Below are 16,534 nucleotides of genomic sequence, written 5' to 3'. Positions count from 1 at the left end.
GCCAGATTTCTTGTCGTCGGGGCATTCAAATCCTGTGATGCCACAGGTTCGTGTGGCATGCAAAGGGGCACATGGAACCTTATTCAGGATCCCCAAGTGCACGAAGGGTAAATGAGGCATCTCCTTTTCCGTGGAATTTCTCATCCGCACTTTAATTAGTTCTCACTTGTGCCTTTCTTTTGCTTTGTCATACAAATTGTAGTTTCTTGTTTTTTTACCCCCTACCACCCCCTCCGGTATAGTTTTCATTGTTTCCAAAAGATAATATTGATGATAGGTTTGTTTTAGATTGCAGAGTGTAAGGTTGCAGTAAGTATTTATCTTCACGATGGGATTAAGACTTGATGCCACAGAACTGTCTCAAAGGCTTGCTCTTGTTAATAAAAACGTCACAGCCATGCCGGGGCTATGACCTGAAGGAGGAAATGCCCTCTATTTGGAGGACATGACAAAGTGAAATAGTCACTTATCATCATATTTCTCTCTCTCTCATCTTTCTTTCTTTCATTTCCCCACCTCGGCATTGAATGTCTGTCTGTACATATTTTTCTCTTTCACTTTCCATTTTTTTATTTCCCTAGATGTTTATTTTTTTCTTGCCTCCTCTGTAATTATCAAGTTTCAGGATGTAGCTCTTCACAGAGGTATAGAGTGTGAAATGCAATATTCAATAGCATCTTCTGCTCTTCATACATGCTGGCAGGCGAAACTTCCCCACATATGTTGGTACCCACAGTCTCTTTGTGGTGTAAAGGGCTATGTCGATTGGGTGTTAAGAGCAGAGCAAGAAGAAATATTAACCCATATCCTCTTCAATAACCCATCTTCTCTGAGATTTTACCGCGCTGGCAGATTTTGTTCTTAACAGACCTGGTTTTTTCAATCAGTTGAGTAATAGTACACATATATATATATATATATATTTTTTTTTTTATTGATTGGGGTGACTGAGCATGGTGTGCTTTTATACGGGTGGATTAATCTCGGGTTTTTCAAGGCGTGAATTTTGCTTTACGTGAGAATCGTAAATTCATGGGGGGGGGGGGGGCTCTTGCACCCCCTTTTGTTCAAAGCCACAAGAGCATGGTGGTGAGATACTGAACATGAATGGGCTCATTCAGCCAAGAATGTCTTTTATTATGAAGGCACTATCATTGTGACCTTCATATTTTTTTCAGTAATCTTTGCTGTCTTCCATAGGCATATTTGCATAAAGGGGAAATAAAAAAAATGGTCCTAAGTCCGACCTGTAGTAAGGGAAGGAGAAGAATTCCACATCTGATGGGAAGAGAACTGTCAAGATATGAATGGAGATAAGGAGTGAAAGGGGGGAAATCTTCAGAGACACTCTGCGAGGGGGAATGCACTTTGCCGCCCCGGCTGGCCGGCCGCTCCACTGCAGCGCCCTCGACTTGGCAAACTTGTTATCAATGAAGAGGAGCGGGGCTTGAGCTAAATACGAGGAAGCTTAGTCAGATCTGGTTGTCGTCACTTTGTTTACATCAATAAACGGGACGAGATGAGGATGCTGCCTAGTTTTGTAGGATCCCCCTTTTTTTTCTTTTCTCCTCCTGCTTCTTACCTTGCCATTTCTTTGCCCACTTAAATGCAGAGCCAATAGATTCGTGATTCTGTAAAGAGTATACAGCCTTGTTCCATAGTCGTTGGAAGTCTCTCTTTGCCATCCCATCCCCCCCCCCCCGAAAAACAGAGAGATGACAAACACGAACTACAATGTAATCATGCACAGCATTCTGATGATGAAGCAAACAGTCCATTTTCCTCTTTAAAGGATTAAACAAAGATAAAAAAGAGATGGAATTCATGTGTCATCTGAAGAGAAAACGAGAGAGAGAGAGAGAGATGACACAAAATCTGATTCTTTGCATGTATCCAGAGAAGAGAGAAAAAAAAATCATCCTGTCATGTCAAGATAGGGATGAGGGGAGGAGATTGTTGAGACATGTCCAGACTTAGAGAGACTCTAATCACGGCTTAGTTAGTACCTCTCTTGATTAACTCCAGTTTGTCCACGCTAAGTAGTCCCGCATGACTGCTGACGGGCGCTCATGAAATAATTTCTCTGCGATATGCATCTGCCAGATATGATTCTGAGCCAAAGTAGGGGAGGATTTAGATTTGGGGGAAAGGGAGGCTGTGGGGGAATTTACGCAAATCCCAAGTTTTGAGCTCGGAACACACCACATTTTCGCTAATCTCTGATTCCACACAACTGTGTTCACTTGCGCAGACAGGCACACTTATGTAGACACACACATAGCGCCACACAAAAACAAACACAACAGTGCGTGCATCCTCTTTTGCAGAAAGTGATGTAACTATTTTTCTCTTTTTGTGACCATTTTTTTTTTTCTGTTCATCGTTTCTTTTTACTTTCAGGTTGTATGCATTTGCCGATATTTCTGTTATTGAAGGCTGAACAAGGGATATGAAAGAGAAAAGATAGAGTGCCATGTAGTAGTGTAAACATGCATTTTGCCTACGTGCTAGTCGGCACACATTGTTGATGTATAACATTCAAGTGTGAAACATTACATTGACTTCTTTTGTTTTTCTTCATGTGCTTACATCTTCCAGGCATCATAATCGAATCACGAGCATCAGTCCGGCGGCACTGCGCGGCTTGACGTCATTACACATGCTGGACCTCAGCTACAATCGCATAGGACAGTTTAGGGCGGGCACATTTCCACCGGACAACCGGCTTCATCTCTTGTAAGTATTCCATCGCCAGCGCTGAAATAGATGTTAAAAAATGAGAGGAAAAAAACAGAAACAAAAGAGTGCAGTAAGATCTATACGGGCAGACAAACAGTGACTGTACTTCTGAAGCAGAAACTATTACAGTGACTGAGTGGTGATTCTTTATCACTGTATTGCCTTTTGCAAATCATCAGAATTTTGACATTGCAAGGTTGTAGGTCATTTTAACCTAAATCTTGCACTGTGTTACACATTTGAATGTTGGTTAAAGTACTCCATAGGAACTGAGCACTCGTGCTTCAAATATTTTGCTCCACGACATGATCGTCCGACACAATTTAAAGGTTGAAGACGGAGCTGGTGGATGCAGGGGTCCGAAACAAGAGTTGTTGTAGTTTGTGTGTGGCCCCAGATTGGGGCACGGGTCAACTTTCAACAGGAGGGCCTGTGTCAATAATACGGCTTTTGTTACTGAAGGCACTCCACTCCACCAAGTTCTCCGTCAAATATTTCCATCAACACCGCAGAGTGGTCCCCAGCCAGCTTAGGGCGGACGTCCCTTTTCCATTTTCCAATCCATTTTTATTTGCACAATCCCATTTCGAGGCAGGCTCACCTTCTTGCAATCTCCTAAATTGAAGTGCTGTTTTTAGAGCATCTCTGGGCAAAAGAGGTGGGAAGGGATTGTAGTATAAGGGCCGGAGGCAAAAGGGGGGGGGGGGGAGGGTAGGAAGGGGGATGTTGGCTGCAAAACACGGGAGGATCGCATCAGCCAGTCCCCGGTGGTGATGGATTAAAACGCTTAGCTCCGCAACTGTTTGTCTTAGTATCACGATTGGTCACCTGAGCATTAAGTCATCCAGTACTTTGAAAACAAGAGAGAAACAAAACAAAAAGCAAAATGGTGAGGAGGGATAGATAATGCCACAAACAAAGGCCCCCCCCCCCATATTTAACTAAAAGGGAGCATTATGGAGAATGTCACAGGAGAGGAAGTTACGGTGAGGGAGGGGTAAGGGAGATGGGGAACAGTACAACCAGGTCTGGCAATTAAGCTAATGCACGACATGGACACGCAACCACACCTCGCGTATTCACTTGCTTCTTTTTTTTTTCTCCTCTCTTTATTTTTCTGTCTCTTTTTTTTCCCCCTTTTCTTCCACTGGAGTCCATTTGCCTGCAGGCAGGTGAGGTAGTGCACGCTGCCGATGCCGAAAACTCCCACCACAGAGGAGTTTCTGAGATGTATGACCCATTTCAATCATTGCTGAATATATGACTCACAATCCCGACCTGATTGCTAACATTATTTGTGGAATGTGCGGTGCACCGATACCTGCAAAAGGAGCTGTACACACGCACACAAAAAAAAAGAGAAAAAAGAAGTTCTAGAAATAGAAAGAAGATGAAACCAAAACACCCAGGAAAGAGGCTGAAAGTGGAACACAGATTAATTTAGTCATATGCTTCAGAAAAAATGAGAATTACTTTCTAGAAGTGCCACAATTTTCTTATTTTTGTCCATATGATTACAATCGGATGCTGTGGGTTCGCTAGAACTAATGGTAATGTCTCTGTGTCGGCAGAGAGTCTTCCCAGTTCTCGGCTGATGCATGGCATTCCTCTTTTCTGCATGACCAGTTCCATTAATATTCCTTCACCCCCCCCCCCCATTTTTTTACTGTCAGTATTTCTTCTGGTGATCCTTACCCCTTCGGTTGCAGGACGAATTCATTACCCAGAGAAGGGAGGATAAGAGGGTTTTTTTCCGGGGGGGGGGGGGGAGGATTTGGGAACAGCCATACCTGGAATTGATGAGTTAAGGAGGCACATGTCAGATTAATGAGATGTGGCAGACAGGTAGCCAGTTTCCATGGCAACCAAGGACTAGTCATCTTTCAGCCAGCCATGCATTGAGTGACAGAGAAGCTGTCATCAGCCTCATCTGCGCATCCTCTCACTCAATTAAAAAAGGAAATAAAAGAAGGAAAATCTCTTTTGAGAGTATGCCGTAGGAAGAAAGCGAGTTCCCCCTCGATTAAGACTTCTTAAGCAAAGCCGTTGAATAGTGCCGTAGCATTTTGACAAGACCCCCAATGTGTCGTCTTGTCGGCACAGCCCGCTCACATCAAACACTGAGCGCCATTCCCAGCGAGTCCCCATTAGGCCGAGTGTGCAGCGCGCTGTGCATACCAAAGAGAAATTCACTCATGAAATGCTTACGTTGAATTTGCTGTTGATGAAGAATTCCTTTCAGGCTTGCCGACGGCTGAGACTCCGTGATGAATTGTTACTTAGGGATAATGACAGGCATTGTTTTGGGATTCAACAGCACTCCTTAATGATTCATTTTTCCTCCTCCCCCCCCCCCCCCACCAATATTTCTTTCTAGGCTATGATAAGAGTCGTACTGATTATGATACTCATGCAGTATATTGTGCAGTTAAGGAAAAACTCAGGCAAGACATTGTATCTCATGCATTGAATGGTATGCAAGTTCTGTTTGCAAGGATCAGTCTCCTCACATATATTCGTGGATTCGACACAAAAAGGGATGAATGAACTCTGTAGAAGTAGCCATTGACGGTTCTACATCTCACTTGATGTATACCCAAGTCGGGTGTATTTTCTACCTAAAAACATTTCTCTTGGTAAAATTCATTCTCTGGAGTATCTTCAAATCAAAGTATTGGCAAGAAATTGATGGAGCCCCTTCAGATATGGACTCTACCTCCTTTGGCTTTCCAGGGAAGGTGGACATGGTGGTAGAGGGGTTAATGCGGGGTGATGCGCCTAAGTGGTTGGCAGTCAAGTTGATGCGATCGCAGCGATCAGCACCTGTCACGGGAAATGGTGGGGGCAGTTAAACTGCCGTAGATCCGATCCCTGACGGTCGGTGATTGAGGACTGGTCCCCGATACTAATTGAAGTGGTTGTGATGGGCAGGGTGGGCAAAGATGGCGAGTGAAGCAGTGACGTTTTATGGGGGGAGGTAAAAGAAGCTGAAGGTGACACGTGTCCGTTGCTAAAGATGTTTGGTTGTCACAGCATCCTCTGCAGCTCCTGTTTAGCAGGAGTGAGCGGGTATTGGGCTCAAGTCGAGTCGTAGAAAGAGAAAGAGAGAAAGGAATTGTGACATGTAAAATGGCAAGCATGTTTCAGAAAAGAAGAATTTATCTCCAAAACAGTGTAACATCATCACAATGAAGGTTTTCTTTCGGTCGGAAAATTCTTGGTGCCATATTGTTCATTCTGCTGTCCCCTTTCTGTTCTTAAATGATTTAGGACGGTTTTAAGGCAGAGTAATCATCCTATGTGCCACAAATGCAATGATTCTGTTTTTGTCGTTTGTTTGATTTCAATATGTACCAATGTCAGGCATGTCTTTACAATGTTTTCATGGCCTATGACATGTGTTGACAACAATGTAATATATGAATTCTCTTTTCTCTTGTTGGTTTCCATGTTCTTCTTTCTTCATCTCCAATTTCCTTCTCTCGGTGCCTTCTCCCCCTCCCCCCCCCCCTCCTTACCTCCCCTCTTACTTCCCCCTCCTATTCCTCCTTCCGTCTTTGGTATCTCATCTTCAAAACGATGCCAGATATTTGGAGAACAACCGTATAAGCAGTCTGCAGGAGAGGAGTCTGGACTACCTGCGATCTTTGGAGGTCCTCAAGCTAAACCGCAACCGCATCGCTTCCCTGCCCCGCGATCTCTTCACCCACCTCGAGAGCCTGCGACTACTGTGAGTACTGCATGCTGTGTATAAACCATTCCCTTTCCCCCTCCCCCCCCCCCCCTGTCTTGTTTTACAGAAGATTTCATGATCATAAGATATTTCTGGAAGAGATCATATTGCTCTGTTCATTATTTTCATCCGAGACCTTTGCCATACGGTCGTCTCCTGTATGACATTGGAAGTGAACGTGAGTGATTAATTGTTCTTTTCCTCCTGCTTGTTTTACTTTATTTTTTGTTTTTTTGTTTGTCTGTGTGTGTGTGTGTGTGTGTTTGTGTGTGCATGTTATCATATCCAACTTCCTTGTGTACAAAGTCATTGGTATATTGGCATGGTGGCCCTGGGAGTGTTAGTGTTCACAGAGGAAATTACCAAGAGCTACTCTATGTCATGAATATGCATAAATTTGTAAAGGTGATAATGTAGACTGATGCTACACCCTGCGATAATGGTCGCCCCCATATTTGTAGTTGGAGAAGCAAGAAATGCTGGTCCGCTGTGAAGTTCTGGTCGAAAGTTCTGTGAGTTGCTTTGATTTTTATTCACTTTCTTCTGCTGGACTGGGCTCATGGTTGAATTTCTAAGTGGTTTTAGGATGGTGCCGTATTTGTGCTTCAGTATGGCATATGACAGAAGTCTGGACAGTGCATCAGATGAAAGCTTACCTACCAACCTGTGTCCATGTAGGGAGCAAGAACCAAAAGCTCCCTCAGAAACTCTGGCAGATTTCATGAGAATATTCACCTCCAGGGATGCTAAACAAATTTTGTTTTTTCTTTGTCCATAGTTCTACAGTGATGATATCTATTCATGTGTTCATATCGTCTTCTATCCAAGTGTTGTGCAAGAATAGGAAAGCCGCAGCAAGTTGCCTAACAATTGTGTGATGCCAGTCCGTCAGGTGTTTTCCATGAAAGTGCCAATTCACTTGGACGAAACATTTGCTTTTTCTCGTCCGCTCTTTCTGGGTCTTTCTCTTTTCTTGTTAACCCTCAGGTTCCTGTGCCAAGTGCTTGTTGATGTAAAGGAAACAAAGTTCCCTTGTTCTCCATGACACAAAGTGTACGCAATGAGAAAGAGGGAGAAGGCTGCCCGTCTCTGAGCAGTTGTCGCAGCCCTGTCAGTCTTAATTGCAGGAAGCATCTGATTACGAGGCCCCTCGTTATCCTATGATTTGGCATTTCTCTTTTTTATATTTCTGTCTTGTTCTGTTTTTCTTGGGATTTCTTTTTGTTGTTGTTTTTGTTTTTTTACACTACCTAGAAATGAATATATAGGGGAATGGTAAATGGAAGGAGACAATCCAGGTGTGCTGTGGGCAAAAGGTGTCTTTATTTTGCAACCCCTCTTCCCCAAGGCCGGAAATGGCCATTTTCGGCTTGGCACCTGGTGTCAGAGGAATGGCTGAGCGAGAGAAATTGAGAATGAGCCAAAATGTCTGTGAGACTTTATTTTCATTTTCTTCTTTGGCTGTGTATATTTTTGCTTGTTTGTTGTTGTTTTTTTCTCGTGGCAGACATACAGTACAGAAGATAACGTTGTGTGTCTTTGTCTAACCATGTGTTCAAGTGAAAAGTGACTGCACACACAGAAGTGGATGAATGGATTGTGAACAGGATGATGGTATAATAGGACATCGAAGACGACAGACGTGTACTGCGGTTTCATTTAGTTTGCATCCATATTCCAGTATACATTAAAAAAAAAGCATACACACAAAAGCCGAGCTATGTCTTTTATTTTCATCAGATTCTCTTTAAAAAAAAAGAAAAGGAAGAAGATTTCAGATATATTACTCAGTGCAGGTAAAGGCTTAGACAGGGAATTTATACTTGATCCACTTTCACTGACATCCTTTTTCTTACCAGGAAGGAAGGGAACATGTGATGGATAGTCCATCATACCCCCTTTTGTGTTGCATGCATTTACGACAGCAAGTTTGAGTACCGGTACATGTATGTCGCATGGATTTTGGTAATCATCCAATACCGGCCTTGTGTTTGATCACGGCGTGGCAGAGTTTGTTGATTCCTCATCTAAAAGCTCGCTATATGAGTAAGGATTTGGAGTGGGGGAGGGGTGCTGCCTGAACGTGCTGTCACAAATGTCAAAGTAATTTGTAGAAAAGCTAATTCGGCCTTGTCCCGTATGTTTGCGAGGGACGGTGTCTTGTCGGGGGGAAAAGGTTTAGTGCCCACCGGTCATCGCTTGACAGGTGATAGCGCAGAGTCTTGCCTCTGCCACCGTTTCTTAAGGCGGAGAGGGATGCGGGCGTTGTCTCCCCTTTGATAAATGTGTTACATAACCCCAGGAAGTGCCTTAGTGTCTACTCATCGTAATGACACGTGTGGCGACTCCCGTTGATAGCATCGTGCCACAAGGGTTGTCCTGTTTCTCCTGTCCACAGGAGCTTCAGCAGGTTATTGCTGCCAAAAGGTAGTTGTTGGTAGCCTTCCCTCAAAGTCCTTCTCGATTTCCTGGAAGAGCTGTGTGTAAGAGGACAGTTGGCAAATGAAGATTTCACGAATCAATTTTCAGTTCAAGCGGCTGCCATGGCTTGGTATGTCCTGAAAAAGTAAATTTGTTGTATTGAGTCGACACAGCTCAACAAGTGCTGCTAACCACATAACTTACAAAGTTCCTCTGCTGCTTGCAGTACCGATCACTGGTCAGATGTTTGGGAGTGATGTCAAGCAATTTCTCGTCAGATATTAGGGCTGCATACAACATGGCTACAAGAGCAATCATTATGCGAATACTTATGGCTAAGAGAGGAGTCGTTATACGAATACTACAAAGTCTGCACTTATGCACATACAGAGTATATATCTGGGTTTTACTAGCAGCAAAGGGAGATGGGAGATGGTTCAAAAAATAGTATAGTGATGCGAAGCAGGATTTGGGGCAAGTTTGTCCTGTTCATCATGAGACGAGGGAACCGCCCCCATCTCTTCTCTATCTCCCTACATCATTTAGTCCAATTGACGATTACTTTTGTATGATTATTCAAGCAATGGGGGGACTGAAACCTCATCGCTCTCTCTCTCACCTCCAATCACAGAAATCAGGGCATATGCTGTATAATATGTAGAATGGGAGATGCACGATAGAAGATGGGAGCATTGACTAGGACAAACAAGAAGAACACTTCTGGTGCGGGGGTGCCATGACGTCTGTCCTAAATGTCACAGCTATCCAACATGTCTGCAAGTTTCTTGGTTGTCCTGGTGTTGTTGTTGTGGTTTTTCTTTTGCTGTTTGTCTTCTTCTTCTTTTTTTTCTCCCTCTCTCTCTCTCTCGCTATATCTTCTCTTTTTTTTATTTTTCATACGAGTGAATGTACGTTCCGGTTCGTGTTGACTTATTTTGTAAGGCTATACCCAGCCATCTCCCGGGAGTGTTTTGCAAAGTGATGCGGCCAATATTGCCGAGATGACCAGGAGGAAGGCTGGAAGTGGGGATGGGAGGGTTGAGGCTGAGGAGGAGGGGGAGGGAGAAGGAGGAGCACACCCCGAGAGCGAACTCTTGTTTTGGCGACATCCCGCCCGAGCCGTGGGTTCTCCCGTCAGCAACTTGTTATGACACTGCAGCGAAATTGATAACAAGATAACAATATCCATCGTCTGCGCCCGGTGTACTAGAGGACCCTGGATGCGCGATCCTCTTCCTGTATACATGCTATCCCTTATAAAACGAGTGTAAGAGAGCGAACAAAATGGTGAGCACAGTGGTGTCATGTTATGACTGAGCTTTGGTGATGGGCTCAACTTGTGGAGGAAAGTCCATGGATTGGGCTCTGTCTAGAAGCAGCTGGTAAAAGTTCGAGATTATGTAGGCACGTGAGTTCCTTTCAGCTGTCCTCCAGGTGCGAAACGAAAACAAAACTCCAGAACGCAAAAGAAAACTTCAGGACAGACAGCAAACATCCAGTATCCTGGATCAGTCACGACACTTTCTGTCAATATTTTGGTAGAGCTTTGAATGCATGGATGAGACACAAAGTGCGGGACAGTCGTGTGTACCTACCAACGTTTTCAAGAAGTGAAAGTTTGATGATCTCAGAAATATCAACAACAACAATCCTTAAGTCTTTTCCTTATATCAATATGCTAATTCTGTACCAAAAAAGAAAGTGTTCATGTATAAGTTTTGTGTATCAACAGGAGATCAGAAAAAGAATTGGAGGACACCCCCCCCCCCTTTCTCACAACAAAGTCCAGTGCTTCAGGTTAGTCAGGTTTATTGACACCAGACAAAAACATGCTATCCAGAGCGGTAAGATTATCAATATCAAAGTACAGAATGCCTATGAAGATTTCCTTTTTTTAAGTTTCTGATCTTATTAATTTTTTTTAAAAATGTGTCTTCATTTCTTCTGAAGGAGATATCCAACCTGCATGACAGTGTGCAATGCCCCAGACTGGAAAACATCACTGATTGATTCTTGTACTGCGAGGGTCACACAGGACGGAACATTGCACAGTAGTCCCTTGAACTCTTCTGGGCACCTGTAGCTTCTGTGCTGTTTTTGTTGTGATTGCTTCTACTCCTTTGGTGCATGCCACATTTCTATTCTCTTCTTTCCTTATCACACTGACATACAGACTGACACACACACACACACACACACACTATACACGCATACTATACGTACACACTCACATACAAACACATGCTCACAAGCATACATGCACAAAATGGATAGATATATCGTGTATGTCATCAGAACACCAGCTCTGTTTCTACAGCATTAATGATGCAATGATCTTTCATGTTTTCTTTCTCTCATCTGTCTTTCTCTCTCTTTTTCTAATCCTGTCTACCCCTCTTTTTAACCCCCCCCCTCCACCACCACCAACCACTGGCTGATGTTGATGTAGCGAGAAATGCCTCAATCCATTTCACACTGTTCTTGCATGTTCAAGTGCTTCCCGCATTGTAAATCATATTCATATCGAGAATATTGCCAATGGGGAAAAATATGTGGAGATTCCCAGAAAGTTTTTCAGCTGTGCTTGGTTGTATAATCTGCTACCTGCGATATAAAGCATGAAATTCGTCTCTGCTAAGCTCCCTCCAGTGAACTTGCATGAGTTATCGAGCTGTCTTACAGAATCGTCAACATTTAATTGCAGGGGAAGGTTTGTTTTTGTTTTTGTTGCAATCGTTGCTGATATCCCTGGTGGTGGTATTGGATGTTGTACTTGGTGGTCATGTTGGGGGCAGCATACAGGAGTATTAGATGTGTTCAATTTGACGGGGAAAGCACGTAAGCTACAAGCTGCTATGTTCGCGGTGCCATTGACCGGCCTCTGTGAACCACAAAAGTCACTGATAGACCACCGTGAAGTGTTTTGTTTCTGTTTTGTCAAATGAGCTTGGATCTATGTTACATACAATTGTAGCATCGTGAGATTGAAATTACCCAGGACTCCAATAAGCCAAATATCTGCTGGACTGTACATGTATTTTCTTATGAAGTGACTCTGTGAAAGCCTAATGACTTAGTTATGTTCCCTGATTGTAGTGCATAGAAAGTGAAATGAATTGCACAGTGCAGGGAGATGGTCATACCAAGGAGTTACTAAGCGAACTCACCTAGTACCTCCTTGGTCATACAAGCCCAAGCAAAAAAATTGGTGCATGGTTTAACAAGCCTCACCTCAAGACCTTTACTGCTTTAGCTTGTGTTATCACTGGCGTGGTAGTGTTCATTTTTAATACCCCTATAGATTTTGTTTGTCCCCTGTTTTTGTGCCCCCAGGTTGTTACTGTCCCTCGTCTTCTCTTTTCTCTCTTTTTTTTTCTTTCTAGCACCTATCAAATCTGGTAGTTTATAGGACATAACGCTTTTTTTTTGGGGGGGGGGTGGGGGATGGAAGAAGGGGTAATATAAAGAATGGAAGAGAATTGAATGAAAGAAGGCAGAAGCCACAACCCGCTGCATGCATACGTAATGTGTTAATTTCTATTTTGACAGAGCTTGAATTAGTCACCATGCCCACACTTGTGTCCCGGCCGTTTGGCGTTGGGGTAACGGCATCGATCGGCCGTGTGTTATTACCACAAATTATCTGTGCTATTAGGTCAATTGGGAGGCGCAGCCCGAGCGGGGAACCACTGCCCACGGAAGACGCGGCGGCAGATGCACAAAAAAAGCAGGGGCAGTTGTTGGGCATGCAAGGATTATATACGGCTTACACGGACATATGATTCGTGAATATTCTATGATGTCTCAACATGAAAGAATAAATATGACAGGGAGTCTCCACCCTTTCCCTATACTTCATGCAGCGACATCAAGTTCAATTAGCATTTTCCGTCAGACATATCCTGATCTTTGTGATTGAATTGCACTTCAGATTTCTGGCACAAAACATCAGAATTTTTGAACAGCGAAGGAAAGGCAGGTGTTTGGTATCCAGTTTGCCCATTGAAATGCTCAAATTGTCTCTTGCCGCAATGGGAAAATAAACTGTGCCATCGACACTGTGCTAGTCACGGGACAATAGGGACCTATTAGCATTAGATGCTACAAGTGTATCTGGTGGATGCTGTATCAGAACTAGTTCGAGATGTTAGCGAGTCTGTTATTCCAGTCCACCATCTTAATTAATGGATTTCTGAATGATGTTGACTGTGCCTAAAAGCTTTCTGTCCCCCCCCCCCCCCACTAAAAGAAAGATTTAGTAATGACAGTAATACAGTAAGCATTTGCCACATGAAAAGGATGGTGTGTGAAAAGAAATTGCACTGCATGTGTGAGAAATAGAGTGATAGGTCATTCAGTTGCTGTAGAAGATGTTCAGGTCATTGCTGGTTAGAAATGTTGTGTGCTGACCATTAATGGCATAGTTGTACAACTGACTTTAAATCTTTTGTTGTGCATTTTGCTGGTAAAGACTTTCTTTTTTATAGCCATGTTTAAGTGGAGAATTTGGTCTGTTAAAGTGTGTTAAAGTTTTAGGAATATTAGAAAAAAGAGTTAAAGCAGTTATCACTCCTCATTGCAAAGCCTATACAGAGCTTACGCTTTCACTGAAGATGTGCATCGTTAGTTTTTCGTGGTCTTCTTGTTTTTTCATTGTTTCGTGTGGAGGACTTTAGATATGCCTAAAGGCAGCAACTTGGCATATTTGTACTAAAAATAATTGATATTTGGAGACACGGTATCAGAGGCAGTGATGGCATCCGCAATGTGAATCATCAGAACAGATAACCGAGCTGTTGAAAGATCTGAGTCAGAGGAAAACGTGAAAGACAACAGAACAAAACGAGGACACGAAAGGGAAAATGGAAGAAGAGCCCGCAAAGGGGTCAGTCCCCATTATCACCCGTTCCAATAATCACCAGAGAATAGGGGGGTTAATTATCAGATTAGCTGTTGGCAACTTGCATTTCTCAGTTTTCCAGCCTCGTCTGTCACGATGAGGGTTGTATTGGCTATGGCTCCCGTGCCAATACACAAGAAAGCAGGTGACTCTTTAGAAGGCTCCATCTCAAGTTCTTAGGATGCAGTCTTTCTCGCTAAAGACGGAAAAACGTTGCACGAGACAGCCAGAAAAGAAACGAAGAGACGTGACGAGAGGAGGAAGTAGAGAAGAGGGGAAAAAAAGTATGATTTTTTTTTTTTTGACAGCTTTCCAGCAAGATGAAATCATTGTGGGGGCTGATCACTCAAGGATGACATGAGGAGGTGTCTGTTGTGGTAATAGACACATTTTGGCACATGTCATCAGCGTGATGCGGCTCAGCGGGCTGGGGTGTTCATTGAGCAATGGTTGTTGGCAAGTCCACTGGTGTACAGCCACTGGACCGTGCTAATTGAATGCACAGGATGTGTGTCTCACTGTAAGAGACTGTGTGTACGTTGTTGCACATTAGGCTGCTCAAAAAATTTCTAGAAACATTATTTTGAGATGTCTAATTGGGGGAATATGCACAACGGTGCTGAGATATCTTGATTTAAAGGGTTAAAACGTGACTGTATTCATGTCTGATGGTTTGACCATCTCTCTTGCCTCTGTCTGTTTGTCACTTTCTGTCCAGATGTCTGTCTGTCTATCCCTCTGTTGTGGCATTTGGTCTTTGCTTTTTTTTATGTATAGGCCTATTGAATGTTGTATTCACGCTTGAAAATATAAGCTGGACAGAGATGGATTGACCAGTATATCTGGTTCACGTAGTGTCTGAACACAAGGGTGTCTGTGCTATATTTGTTCCATTTCATAGTGTGTTTGTGTGTGTTTGTTTTTTCTTGTTACCTGTGTAATCAACATACTGCTGGGGCCACCAACCTGTCCAAATAGCAAACGTCCTGTGAGGAAGTGAAGCCATGAGGAAGCATCGTCACTTCTTTTACCGCCCCAACATCCCCCGTGTTTGATTACCTGTGGTTCCTTTTTAAGTCCCACTGCTCCCCCCCCCCCTTTCATTTCATTCGGTTTCCAGCACTAAATGACCTTTGATTCCCATTACGCATCATTACCACTTCCCCTCTGCCTCCTCCAACTCCTTATTCCACCTTTATCATCATCATCATTACCAGATAACTTGTTTGATTCCCTATGGTTACCTTGCTTTAAATCCCCCCTCCCTATTTTCCAGTAACATCATCTCTGAATTTACCTGTGGTTCCCCTCAAGTTTTAATCACCTGTTCTCTCCCATCCCTGGTACAGGATTGCTTGCGGTTTCCCCAACCATTGCCACCCCTCCCCATCAACCCCCTTGCGCTTGATTACCCAAGTATGTTGTATTCTATCCCCCCCCCCCCCCCCCCCCGTCATACACATGCACTTCTGTTGGACTCTGTATCAACTTTGATGACTTTATCTTTTTTTTTTTTTGAATGAGGACGACTGTGTTGCATGCGAGTGAATCTTAACAAGCTTAAAATAAACCTTTACCGCACAGTCTGACATTTTGAGTCATACATGTTCCCTCTTGAATTCAACTTTGACTAACCTTCTCCCTATCCCCCAGAAGAAAAAAAAAATGAGAAGAAGATATCAAAATTTAGTGATTGATCCTCCATGCCAGTAAAAGCTTCAAGTAGATTTTTCACTGGTATTTTGAAACTTAGAAATTAATCCCTGACAAAAGTGATAAAGGGTTAATGGTGACAAATTTTGTGAACCATGACATTTGAAGTCTGCATTTTGTAGTTGTGTTTTACTTCTCCATCTGCCTAAAGAGAATCGTGTAAGCTAGGATTGTAGGTCAGTTCAAGTCCTATTAATATTGGTAAGTTGTAACTCTTTTCTGTCCAATCAATGGCAAAGGATCCACAGTTCCCTGTCACCAGCTCTCTCCCAGTTATCATGGCTGTGTTTTTTGTGTTTTTGTTTTGTTTTTTTGCCATCTTCATCTTCCCCTCCACCTGTTCTTTATTCTAATTTTCATCTGTCTCATGTTCTCACCCGCTCTGTTGGTGGTTCTCTCATGTTCCTTGTTCTCGACCTCCAGGTGTTAATTTCCTCTTCCTTCACTGATTGTGACCGGTTTCGAAGTGCTAGACCTCCCATCAGCCAAATACCTGTCCTGTCTTTCGTGTAAAACACCGGAAGTGAGGGCAGCGTGCAGATCCTCCTGTCGAGATTTAAATGGGGATTCTTACTGTCAAAGAGGTTTCCTCCCCCGCCCTCCATTTTGTAATACCTTGAGAAACAGATGATTTGAAGTTAGAGTGAACACAGAACACATGTGAAGAAGTTGTTGACAGGTAGAGTGGACGTTGGGGTATCTGTCAGTGGTGTCGTGTGGGCAATCTCGTGACTACGTTGTTGAGCATTGGAGAAATCCTTCTTTTTGGTGCCTCCACCCCAGACCAAAAAACAAGTGATTTAGATCTTGAACATGTAGTGAAGCCTATTTTGTTGATGTTGCTAATGCTTCCTTGGTTATAGGCTGTGTGATGATGTTGTGTATTCGATATATGTGTTTTTGGTGTAAGTTCTCAAGGGATGCATCATGTCTTCAAGAAAGAATGAAATTCATAACAATTTCCCACATACAGGACCAAAGAATGATATTCATAAGGCAAGACAACTACCCAGTACATGTATTTTGTT

At 43.2% G+C, this 16,534-nt stretch overlaps 1 protein-coding gene across 1 annotated transcript in view; it reads left to right on the top strand.

Moving 5' to 3' along the window:
• The window catches only part of LOC140237904 (uncharacterized), an 86,278-nt gene that overhangs the window by 60,520 nt on the left and 9,224 nt on the right, over positions 1–16,534 (top strand). The window contains exons 5-8 of the mRNA XM_072317835.1: positions 2,599–2,736; positions 6,326–6,469; positions 7,821–7,903; positions 9,836–10,026. Of these exons, the coding sequence (XP_072173936.1) occupies positions 2,599–2,736; positions 6,326–6,469; positions 7,821–7,903; positions 9,836–10,026 (556 nt within the window). The remainder of the gene's footprint in view (positions 1–2,598; positions 2,737–6,325; positions 6,470–7,820; positions 7,904–9,835; positions 10,027–16,534) is intronic.

The sequence above is a fragment of the Diadema setosum genome, chromosome 2 (assembly GCF_964275005.1).
Source record: "Diadema setosum chromosome 2, eeDiaSeto1, whole genome shotgun sequence".
Taxonomy (NCBI): domain Eukaryota; kingdom Metazoa; phylum Echinodermata; class Echinoidea; order Diadematoida; family Diadematidae; genus Diadema; species Diadema setosum.
The sequence above is the reverse complement of the archived record's forward strand: the minus strand, read 5'-3'. Positions and strand labels throughout refer to the sequence as shown.